Source organism: Gossypium hirsutum, chromosome A05, assembly GCF_007990345.1.
Source record: "Gossypium hirsutum isolate 1008001.06 chromosome A05, Gossypium_hirsutum_v2.1, whole genome shotgun sequence".
Lineage (NCBI taxonomy): Eukaryota > Viridiplantae > Streptophyta > Magnoliopsida > Malvales > Malvaceae > Gossypium > Gossypium hirsutum.
The window spans coordinates 8,465,977-8,479,026 of NC_053428.1; the positions used below are offsets into that span (position 1 = coordinate 8,465,977).

The following is a 13,050-nucleotide window of genomic DNA, read 5'->3' on the forward strand; positions in this document are numbered from 1 at the left end:
AACTGACCCTAATTAATTAGGCCCTTGACTCAAACCCAATAGTTTAAGAACAAGCAAGCCTGAAATTAGAACCATTGGGCTGAAACAGCACATACTAGCCCAACCTCATTGTACTCAAACTAACAATGCTGTTATACCAACGACCCCTGCAATTTACAGGGGTGGTTCTCCTTGTCCAATGAGATAATGCAAAGAATCAGAGTAGCATTTTTAAGCCCTTGCATGCGAGCTTCAACTTAAAGGGAAGGTGAGATTATGAATAAATCCAGGTAATTTGCAGGCAGTCTTTGGACCAGAAGAAACGTTATACATTCTTTGGCTGCGTTTTATACAACACAAAAATAATACCCCAAAAGAATGCCTCACAAACAAGACTTTTCCATAACTTAAAAGCTACGATATGCATTTAATTACATCCTCAAAAAAGGAAGAAAACAATCAGCTCAGACTAATTTTTGCAGGAAGACATATTCCGGGAGCTTGTTCCTTCACCACACTACCTTCACGTGCAACTAGTTTCACAACTGATTGGGGATTGAGGTTGAATTTTTGCTCAGCCTCAGCAAAGCTTCTTCCCAGCACATTTGCAACCCAATCTTCTAGAGCTCCCTTTTTGTCCGAAAACCAGACAGCAGCAAGTATTTGTACCATCACTTCTTCATTAATCTCTAACAGAACTTCACTTCCAACTGTCCTTTGAAATTGTGAGCTGATTTCCTTTACAATTTTATTAGCAAGTCCATCGAAATCGAATGACTTGAAATGTATCTTTTTATATACTTCGCTAAAGAATTCTTCCAACCAAACTTCTGAGTTCTCAGACAAGGACTCGCTTTTTGACAGCCCCAAATCAATGTCTGCCTCATCGGTCTCCTCCACTGGAAAATTTAAATCCAAACAAGATCTAGACACTTTGGGTTCTCGTTCTTGTGTGTCTGTTTTTTCTAGCTCAGATGACTCGGAAGTGTTGATTAGCTTTCTTTTATTAGCAGATGTAGGACTAAAAGCTTCTTTTATGGTCGTTACTCTGATACCTGTGTCGTTGCTTCTGCTTGCATCATCAGTAACAGGAGCAACTAAGATCTGCATTTGCCAATTTTTGGCTCCGAGTACTCTTTTCTCGGGGAATTTCATGTGTTCCTTCTCGGGGAGAATATGCATATTACCTTTTGTTATGGCTGACGTTGTTATAAGAACCATATTGTTGATGCTTATTTCTCTCCCATGCGAATCCGGAAATTTACCTGTTCTGATAGCCAGGTCCAAACTATGCTGGACACAAAAATCAGCCTTATCAACATTTTCAAGGAAGACCACGGAATGGGGTTTCTTTCTTAGCTCCTCAGCAATGAAGTCGGAAACCGTTTTCCCTCTAAACTTCACATCATAACCATTTAACTCTTCACATTCAAAGATTGAGTCTGAGTGGCTAACTTTGTCTTGTGAGCTCAAATCCACAGATATGAAGTATTCCTGGCTGCCAAATAGTACCTCCGCAAGTGCTGAAGCAATTCTTCTTTTCCCAACTCTGTCAGGTCCAAGGAAAGTAAGCCACATATCCCCTTTACAGTTCACGCCATGGGAGCTTCGGTACCTATGCCTTAATTGGGATACAGCTTGGCTGACAGAATTTACAGCTTCATCTTGCCAGCCAACTTTTTCAGCAAGAACTTTCCTAATGGACTTGTAATCTCCTAGATCAAACTGCTCTCCTGATGTAAGACCAGAGCATGACGAAGATTGGGCAAACTGATATGACGTATTCTCACTATTTGCATCAAATTCTGCGGATACGGAACCTGAGAAGCGCTGAAGATGTTCTTTATGATTTGGCGATTTTGTGGTGTTTGATTCCTGACTGATTGATGCATAAATTGTTCCCAACTTTAAATCCGTTGTGACGGGGGGAACAAATGAAGATGGTGAGGGTCCACAACAGGAGCTCAGACGTTGATGAGGATGATGGGTAAGCCAGGGCACATCTTTTTCAGTCCGCTGAGCTAGGCTTGAAACATCTGCATGTAACCTGGACTGGAACTTCATATTCTTAGCATCAGAAGTACATGATATCGATGTAGTATGGTTAGGTAGAAAGATCTGTTGCATTTGAATTTGTCTGCTGGGACTTCGATTGGGGAAAAGACTTTCATTGATAGACAGGTCTCCGCCACTTCTTTGCTTCTTATCTGTGGGAAACTGAGGGCCCTCGACTATTGCAACTTGAGACGCAGGGGGGTGAACATCTAACTTGGGGAATGTTGGAGCGCAGTGGAGACGTTGGCAAATATCATTCCATTTTTTCTGCAACCCCAAAACTTTAGCACTCAACATGGTTTCACCAGCATTAGCCTGCACTGAATGATGAAGCACATTCTTAAAAAAACAATTATAATTTCATCGATGAAATAGTGCATATGACTAATGCCAAGAACGGATAAAAGATATCTATCTGATTGTATATCTAACACGGAATCAAAGATTTGAAAATCTGAAGTGCTAACTCACCTTTGCCGCATCCTCTCCTTTGCTTGTGTCAACTGCTGCCGTTCGTAACCAAGAAGGCAAGTTCTCCGAATATTGATCTGCAACTGAAACTGTTGATCCTACCTTCAGAAAGGCATCAAGTTCTTGTTCATACTTCTCGTTGCAAAGGTTACATCGAGGACTAGACTGGTTTCTGCCGCTTAAAGGACTCCTCAAATCTGAAGGTGTAGGAAATAAGCCACCAAATGGAACAAACGACCTCATCAAGCTGTAAGAATATCATGAGCATGGAACTTGAGATCCAATGTGTTAAAAACTGTTAGAAGCTAAAGTGCACAGGCAGTATTTACACATCATATATATATATTCTCAATAAATGTGAATTTCATTCAAAGCACTCGCACTTAAAAACTATGCCCGCTTTTTTGCTCCAAAACCTAGAGACTTAACAACTTAAATACAAAATTATGATATTATATTGAAATATTGTCTCTCCATTTCTTCGACTGACATCTGCAACTCCACATTAAAAGGCCATTAAATCATCAAACCAGATACCCTGAATCAGATATAGCTCCAAATATTGATTTTTGATAGCCTTTTTATCTCATAAAGTGCCTAGTACTATTTTTTTAGTACTGTAAAGGACAAACCCATGAGACATGAAACCTTTTTTTTTAAAAAAACAGGTAGTAGTACATTACGATTATTTTATTGAATGTTTTGTATGACAACAACATCAGGCGGATAAAAGCAGCTGAAAGAACAACGTTATTTTAATAACAAAAACATGGTTTCAAATCCAATCCATGTGAAAGAAATTGGAAGCATTGTAATCGAAAGTAAAATTACCCACCTGGATTTGGGGTAAGCCCCATCAAAAGAACTCTTGGAAGAAGTAATGGGTAACAATTGCAAATCCCAATCTTTTTCTATATTGGGAAACTTATCAGAAAACTTCCTATATATTTCAACACTGTCTACAGCCCCAATCAACCATAGTTTCCTTCTATAAACTTCCATTAAGCCAGTTAACTTGAGAACCAAAGAAGTAGCCACATCACTTGAGACCCCATCCAAAATCAATCCTTTTAAATCTCCAACTTGTAAAACCACCCCTCCTCCAGACCCATTGCACTTCTCCAAAATTGCTTCCATTTCCTTCAACTTTAACCCCGAATTCTCCTCATTTCCCTCATTTATCTCCTTTTCAATCGATATTGGAATCAGCCCAGCCAAATCCCCATCCAAGATACCAGCTTTCCCCTTTGTTAAACTCTCTGTAAAAACCCTCAAAGCTTCCATGGCACAAACTCCGACAAGCAACGGATTTTTTCCGCTCTTTTGACCCATGACTTCGCTAATTCTCTTACAATTCTCATCAATCCCATCTTCTTGACCCGGAAACAGCAAATTATACCCGACCCTACCAGAAATTGAATCCGCTAAGTTGCACAAAAATATAGGCGGGCAATGGGCAAGGGAAAACCGAGAAGAAACTTGAGTTACCGGCGGGCGAACTAAAGCTAACTTTATGTCACAGCTCCGAAACCCAGCTTCCCCGAAAACCCGACTAACAATCGGATCATCCAGAATCGATAAAATTAAGTATTTAAGCTCAACCTTCAAAACTGACGGCGTTTGGGAGCAACCGGTGGCGTTAGTGTTATTATTGCTACTGTGTAACTGTTGTAAATGGTAACTTTCTGGATGACGCCGTTGACTGGCTTGTGACCGTTTAATTGCCGCCATCAGTGAGTTAGAGATCGGAGGGTCCTCGACGGACTTCGACGAAGGTAAGCGGTCTAGTGAAACCCCGACGCAAAGCTCCAGCGCGCGGAATTGAAGCCGGGACGGGTACGCGCTGCTACGTGCACGTGCACATGCATCTCGGAGAGTGGACGACGGTAAGGAAAGCAGCGCCGACACCGCGTGGAGTGATGTCGTTTGTGCATGGCTCCTTCGACGCGCTACGGCCACAGCTTCGTCTAAAGCACGTGCCGCTTCTTCAGTTAAGAATTGCCGAGCTGCGGTTACCGACGTCGGCATCGCCGGCCAGCACAAAAGGAACTACACACAAAAACAATATTAATTAAAAAATCCTAACCTAGACCCCTTATTGAATGCTAAGACTAAAAAAACCCATTAAATTTACACGTGAAAAAAAGCTAGACAAGAAACTACAAATGGCTGCTTTGCTAAGATCAAATTAAAGAAAAAGAACTAAAACACTCTTAAACAACAAAACAACAGAAACCCAGATGTTAATTTGCTACATAAAGAATAAAGAAGACGAGATTCAAAAGCTTTTAAAAAAATGATACCTTTATTGATAGGATCAAAGGGTCCTTACATGCCCAGCTAAAACTCAAAAAAGAAACGAGACATGGGTAAGTGGTAGAAACACAAAATATCCTGATAATATCAGAAAGGGATTCCTTACGAAAAACAAACTAACAAAAACCCAAGAGAAGTTTCTCGGAATCAAAGTAAGTAAATAGTACAGAGAGGGTGGAGGGTTCAGGTTTTAATTCAAGAGTAGTTTTATTGAGAGGCAGAGGAAAAAGTAAAAGAGAGAAAAAGAACAAAAGGGACTAGAAACAGCGACGGTGATAGCAAAATTGATAAGAAAAGGAACGATTCCGGGGTTTAAGCAGAAGATTGAAGGAAAAAGGAGAAAACAAGGGAAAGGGGAAAGGAAGGGTGAGTTAAGGAGACAAAAGCGAAGAAGACACAAAGGGCTGCAAAGGGTATAAATGAATTTATATTTTTTTTTTCATTTCATTTTTAACAACTTTGAAAGTTTTGAACTCCACATCTAATGAACATATTTATTTTACATAACATAACAGCAACCAATAATGATTGTGGGTCCATAAGTCTGATTCGTAATTAACCCAATATTTTTTGTGCAGGGAGTGTTTACTTCAAAAACTTTTTGAAATTATTTATGGGGGAAGCGTGGAACTTGGAGGTATGAGAGGGGGAGAGAAAACAAAGCGCATTTGGTGGCTTGGTGTGTGAGTGGGGTCATGTCAGGGGAAAAGGAACAAACAAATGGTGAGCATAGATTCTCCATCTCTCAAAAGTAAGATATTCTCAGCACTAGTTTTCTATTACTAGTATTACTATTATTTTTTTCGGTTTTTTTCTTCATTTCCTTTCTTGTTTTGTTTACAGGAAAAGTGTATAAATATATTAATTATTCTTATAAATAATCTTTCTCCAATTTGGATCACAATATTCTTTTTTTGGTATATTTTTAAAAAATAAAAATCTGTACTCGTTTTATAAGTAATTAACTATATAAATTGGGTTTAGTTTGAAGAAAGGAGATGCCATGTCCACCGAAGCAAATGGGACAAGGAAAGGAGCAGTGGAGTCACTTTCGAGATAGCTTTGAGCCTTAAAACGAGCTTTTCTTTAGGGGAAGATGGAAACAAAAAAATAATATATATATAAAAATAAATAGAGAGCTAACAAAACAAAAGGTGATGTATAGATTTGTATATACTAATGATAGGTACACAAAGCTTGGAAGGTCCAATTAATTAGTACTTGTAGTTGTTAATTAAATATATTTTATTTTTATTGAAGTTTTAAAAAATACTTTTTGAGGGTCAACGTTAACGTTTTCCTAGAGATAGATAAAAGCAAAACAAAATTAGTGGAATATATTAATAAAAAGAAAATTTAGATTAAAAAGAAAAGAAGATGAATGATCCAATTGAATTCCGTAATGTCCACCACATGTGTAACGCTGGTAGCGTCGCAGTCATAAAAAAGAAAAGGTCCATCATTTATTATGCTTTGGCATTACTTTTTCCCTAGATTGACACCTTTCCTTATTTTGCAATTCATCTTACCTCTACCCTATCAATTACACTTCTTCTTCTTCTTTTTACTTTTATATCACATTTTGTAAATTTACCCACTTATATAAATATATAAAATAAAAATAGGGTTTTCTTCCTTTTAAGTCATATTTATATAAATTTTATCTCTATGTGTTAAAAAAATGGAAGTCATACATACTTTAGATATTTTGGTTTGAAAGGTGGTGCACAAGGTGAGCCATTCCTGGCCACTCATGCAATATCTCTATGTTCTCATATCCACACAGTTGGAAATCTAGGTTGTTTTTCGTTTGTGTGTGTGAAAGGGACCTAAATTTTATTATTATAAATTTAAATTTTTTAGACCAACACCACCTTCTTTAGCTTTGAAATTGTTTTAATATATGTTTTATGATCATATATTTTTGTTTACAGCTCTCCATTTTTTTTCTTCCACGATAATTTTGATATGTAAATATTTATTTTTTATTGCTATAAATGACATTTTCATACCAAAGGATTAAATCAATTTAAAATAAAATATACAGTTGATAAAAATTTTCATTTTTTACAATCAAAATTAGTGGGTTGATAAAATATATTTTCAATAGGCAACTTTCAAATATTTAATAAAAATTTATTCCCTATTCATGTTAAATCAAGAGCCAAACTTGTGGCGTAAAAAAACCCACTTTGCCTTCCTTATCAATCCCAAACCCAAAGTGGGGAATTTTAACTTCTAATAGAAAGAAAAGATGAAAAAACTATGCATTATACACCACAACCAAAAAGTTATGAAATATGATTATAATTTAAATATTACCAAAAAAAATTGAAATATATTTATATTTAATTCATCAACTATTAAAAAAATTAGATTAAGAATCCATATATAGATTCGGATTGAAATATTTAACACTTTAATTTCTCATGTTTTACTATTTATATTTCAAGATTTATTTTTTTATATTTGAGAAATATACACTCACTAATATTTTATCTCTTACCATGCATGAATTAAATAATTTTTTTATTTATTTAAATAACCTTTAATGATATAATTAAAGAAATACAATAATATATTTTTTATTTTAAAAATTAATAGTTGATATTAGAAGGATTTTCTTTCTATATAAATTTAAATTTTTATACAAGTAACAAAAAGCAAATGGAAAAAAAAAATGGTACACTAACTTTTACGTTGATAAACGTTATATATGAATGTAATAGATATTTTAGGACAAAATATTCAATAATACTAATTTAATGAAATATGATTAGTACAATATTACATCTGAAAATAAAAATGCAAAATAATATTTAAAATACAATAAAATTGTATTAAATAAATTTGTAATATATTTTAAATAACATCTACGTAATAAATTATTAAATTTAATTATTAGTAAAATGTTTAGAAAAAAAAATCATTCCACGTACTCTTGGAACAAATTATTTGGAAGGGATTATTAATGTTTTTGACCTTTAGATAATTTATTTTAGCTCGCTATCCTTCTTTTTGACGAAGGTTCACCTTTAACAAAACTGTAATTATAAAAATTAAGTTTAAAATTACAACAATATAATAACACAATCCTAATATAAGAAATAATTACCATAATATACTTGTGCATTAAATAGATCTAAAGATTCTGATAATAATTTATTGGGATAAATCCCAAAACTATATATGAATTATGGTTTAATGTGTAATTGTATATATGAATTTTGATTTTGATTCAATTCTTGTAAATTATTAATACAATTATTGGTATAATATTATTTTGTATTTATATATTGCATACATAAATAATTAAAATTATCTAATATAAAAATAAATTGATATATTTTTCTTTAAATGTGTATGATTAAATCAAATTTAAAATTTCAAATATACATTTTAATCATAATTAGAGTTTCACTGTATATATAACTATATAATTACACCAAAATAAATTTTATATATATAATTATACATTAAATTAAAATTTATATATAATTTTGAGATTTACCCTAATTTTTTTCTAAGTCTTCCTGAAAAACTATTTTTTTCAAATAGCAGAAATCTACATATAATAAACGTGTTCCGTTATCATAATTTAAAAAAATTAAATAAAATACAAAAAATAATTATAAAAAGGACAAGCATTGTGATTTGTGACCAGAAGGAAATATAACAAACAGAATAAATAAATAAATAAGCTTTACCACGCACATTTCTTTTTAGTTTTATTTTCTGAATTTTATGTTTTGCTTCTATAGGGTGGCATTTATAGACTCCATATAAATTCAGCAATGGAACGAAATCTGACTATTGGAATTAATTAATTAAGATAACTGATTATTTATTTTTGATGAAATTAAGTACTTAATTTCCATAAAAACCAGACAAATATTATTATGATATATGTTATTAGCATAAAATTAGGACTCAATTTTACATTACATAGAGAAAGATTTTTTGAATAAAAAAGTGGGCAAATTGCAAACTATTTTTTGGCGAAGGAAGCATACAAATTGCAATCTATGGCTTTAAATAAATTTGCTTTTATTTGAATATTTAAATAAACTTACCAACTTTAGTAATAATTAATCCATGTAAATCAGATCTATGGTTTGATGTTTAGATATATTTCGTAGTTAAATTATAAGATAGTGTAACACTTATTCGTTGGTGACACATGTAACTTAACTAACTCCATTAAAACTCTAACTTTCCATATTTACACATGTTGTTTCTTATAGAATATAATTTTTTTTAAAAATAGTAAAGGGAGGGATAAGTGTGAGAGCCTTTCAATTATGGAATGGTATGAATTAACTGAGTTAGGTTTGAGAAAAAGTTTAAAATCATAAATATTAAATATTAGATGTAATAAATAAATATAGTAATTGTTGGATTGTTTTGACAAAGCATAGGAGATAAATACGTTTTACGGTGATTTTGCAAATTTCTTTTATGGGGCCATTAAATATTATTTAAGGTAATTATAAAATTTATTTATTGACGTATTATTTTTTTAGAAATATGATTCAATTTAATTTTTCTAAATTTCAAAATGTCTTCACAATATTTTATAAAAGCAAATAGAAGTAAACTTCTAATTACACGACTCTGCGGAGAGTCTGTCATTATTTCAGGCTGTTGAATATCATTCTCCAGTAAAGCTTGAACACACTTAGGTGGCTCCCCAAAATAACACTTCACATTTAAAGCTCTAGTCAACATCTTCGCTATGCAGTTCGCAACCTTGTTTTGCTCCATCGGCACGTGTCAAAATCTGATTTGTCATTCCTTCAAAATCATAATCACTGTATGTATAAGTTAAACTTTCGAAAGATTACTTTCAACCACATACCCAATGCTAACCACATTAATCAATATATCATTATCGCTCTTAACTTCAATTTGTCAAAACCCTTCATACCAAACAATATTTTGATATGAAAATCAATATTTATTAGATCCAATGATAAAAAATTATTTTCTACATAAAATTTAAATTATATATTACAAATTATTTTTTTCATATAAATTGAAAATTATGTCTTTTTATGAATCCAACTCGATTTTACTTTAAATTCAATAAAAATGTAATAAATATATTTTTTCAAAGTATTCACTAAAACAAGCTTAGTGATTAAATCTTTGTATTTTAATTAAAAGAATAAATATTAATTATAAATTTTAAAATTGTTTCACACCTAGAATGAAGATGAAAATCACTAGTAAAGATACAAAAACTTTTTACATCTCTCATAATTCCATGATTAAAATATAATAAATATTAAAGAGCGTTAATTAAAAAAAACGAATTGATTTTAATGGAAGTGTTGAGTTAAAAGTGGGAAGCCACTTCCTGCTAAGGAGTCAATTTTTTAGATGGGACCCAAAGTAGACTACAAAGCCTTGGGTCCCCCCTTCATTTATAGGTGAAAGGTCCATATTGTCACGTGCGTGATAGGTAGGCAAGGCATAGTCATTTATTCCTTTTCTTTATTTTTAAAAACCAACAAAGTTGTTACTCGTGGAACGAGCTCATGAAGTCTGAACGTACGTAACCGCTGCTCTTTGGAGGATAACTCCAAAGAGAAGATCGAAAATGGCCTTTTGATGTGCTTCCTTTTGTTTGGTTCCCAATATTGTGTTCCAAATTCATTAAAATCAAACTCAATTATTAAATTTATATAAAATCCTAAATGATTATGACCAAATTAAATATTTTATTATGGAAAATACAATTAATAATGAAATTAGGATTAAAAGTATTGGCCACTTTCTACTCCAATTACCTACTTCAAAAATTTTACTGTGTGATCTGATTGGCACTTCGCAGCTCTAAAAACACTATCTTCCATTTATTTAATCTGGTTTGATTTCCTTTTTTAGAAAGATAATTTGATTCATTTAAAATCAAAATAGAAAAAATAAAATACAAAAATTTTATGAATAACTAACAAAATTATAATTCTATTACCTAGCGCAAATCTATCCGTCTTTAAAATGATTTTTTTTTACTCATTTAAAATATTAATTTAATAAATTTAAAATTACGTTTTGACTTCTTTAAAAATATAAAATTTTCATTTAATCTTTTAAAAAATATATTTTTATTATCATAAAAATTACAAACTTAATTTCGACCCCTAAAAATTTTTTTTAACTTCACTTGTATCTATTAACAAAATACTTTACTCATCAATGCCATTTTTTCTTACTATATAAATTGATTAACAATTACATTTCGATATTTAATTATCCAATAATTAAAGCATATATCTTTTTACTTTAAAGAACTGAATCCCAAATTTTCTACCTCACAGTATAAGAAAAAAGAGATTGTATACTGATTTAGTCGATGGTCCAACCAAAAGGAATCACTACAATGTTGGCTACGAAAAATGCTTTAGTTAGGCAGTGGGAATATATATTATATACGTTTGGTAAATGTGTTCCAATAAGTCAACCATTTTTTGTATTATTTTTACAAGCTGAATGCCCAAGTGGCCCTACAAAGTCCTGCCTATGTTCTTATTCAAACTTGTGCTCCGTTTGTTGACTATCTAGGGTTCTCAACAATATTTTCAAAGTATGATAAAATCAATTTTTAATTGTTTTATCACAATTTATTTAATTTAATTAAATAAAATATTAAAAAGTTATAAAAAAAATTATAAAAAAATCAGTTTAATGATTTAAACTCTTTAATTGAATTAGTATTTCTACTGATTCAAACCACATTACTTCTAAATAAGAAAACACAAATTAATTTAAATTATTATATATTATTCCATTTCATCATCGATTTGAATTTAATTATTTGAATATATTTTGTTTAATTTGATATCCAATTTGAAATATCATAATTGTTTGAATTAAATTGAATTTTATTTTTTTATTTATTTTTATAGTGTGAAATATTTCTTTTGTTTGATTCATGATAATAACTCGAGTATTATATAAAAAGGTTGAATATATTTTTTATTTAATTTTAAAATTTGAACCAAATAAATACTAAAACTATTCATAAATTTTGATATAATTTGTAATGTTACCGGTCAACTTTAATTTAGTGTAATCTTATACATCAAATTTCAATTATGGTTCAATTTTCACATGTTATCTATGTGGCACAATTTTTCGTTAAATCGCATGTAAATTACTGAAATGATATTTTATTATATTAAAAAACAAAGAAATTAATTTAACTTATTTCAACTTACATTAAAAAAAATATACACACTTGGGAAAAAAGTTTCTTATTTTTAAAAAAACTGTGCCTGCATAAATAATTAGGCTAGTGAAATGTGAGAACTGAATCAAAATTAAGGTTTAGTGTATCCAAATGCACTAAATTAATTTGATGTATAACATTACAAATTGTATCAAAATTAATGTATAATTTTAATATTATCTCTTTTTAAAAAAAAAATGTACAAAAGAGCAAAATAATATTAATAAAAAAGTCCGAAGTAGCACTATTAAATTTGTTCGCAATAAATAAACAATCTGACTCGACTCAATGGTAATATGGTGAAAACCTATCTCACAAGCTTTCTCAAGAGAAGCAACAATGGCTAGGCTTCAACAAGCATCGAAGGCACCACCTAACGCGTGTGCAAAACCTGCATGTACCAACTCCTCTTAATCACAAACAATGGCACCGAAAGTTGTACTCCTCTTGTCACTACTCCATGTGGTATTGATGTTGATCTTCAAGTGCCCCTCAAAAGGGGCATCCCAACTAACGACTCTCAACTTACAATGAAGTCTCAAACCAAACAATAGGTTATAATCTGAAAGTTACAATTGAGAGTTTGAGCTCAGGTGTGAACATCTTGAAGAGACAATGCTTGACCCTGAATGTTATCTAAAATCCTTACTTCTTAGAATTGTTCAAAATTAGAAGAAAATTGGAAAGTTTGTAAAAGCTTCTTTGTCCAACTTCCTCATCTAATATTCCAACCAATCAACAGTCTTGCAAAAGGAAGCATGCAACAAGTCGTTATTAATTCTGCATAAAGATAAAGCCTCCTTAGATAGGGAGAAATCCCAAATGGCATGCAAAAGGTCTTCTTTTGGGACACCACGTCTTTGTTATCGAGGGTGAATGATGGAGGATAAATGGACACATTTAATAGCAATGGGAAGAATATTATGATCAACCCTCCATCCAAACAACTTAATCTAAGGGAGGGTCCTCAACTTTCATAATTCTTTCTAATAAAC

The 13,050-nt window shown here is 31.6% G+C and overlaps 1 protein-coding gene across 1 annotated transcript; it reads right to left on the minus strand.

The window, feature by feature from the left end:
• Positions 1-260: 260 nt before the first annotated feature.
• On the minus strand, positions 261-5,295 carry LOC107959196 (protein SMAX1-LIKE 6). The gene is made up of 4 exons (XM_016895191.2): positions 4,809-5,295; positions 3,341-4,554; positions 2,506-2,752; positions 261-2,349 (listed from the first exon to the last, which is right to left on the minus strand). The coding sequence occupies exons 2-4, from the start codon at positions 4,531-4,533 to the stop codon at positions 439-441; spliced, it is 3,351 nt and encodes a 1,116-aa protein (XP_016750680.2). The 5' UTR covers positions 4,534-4,554; positions 4,809-5,295; the 3' UTR covers positions 261-438.
• Positions 5,296-13,050: the final 7,755 nt, after the last annotated feature.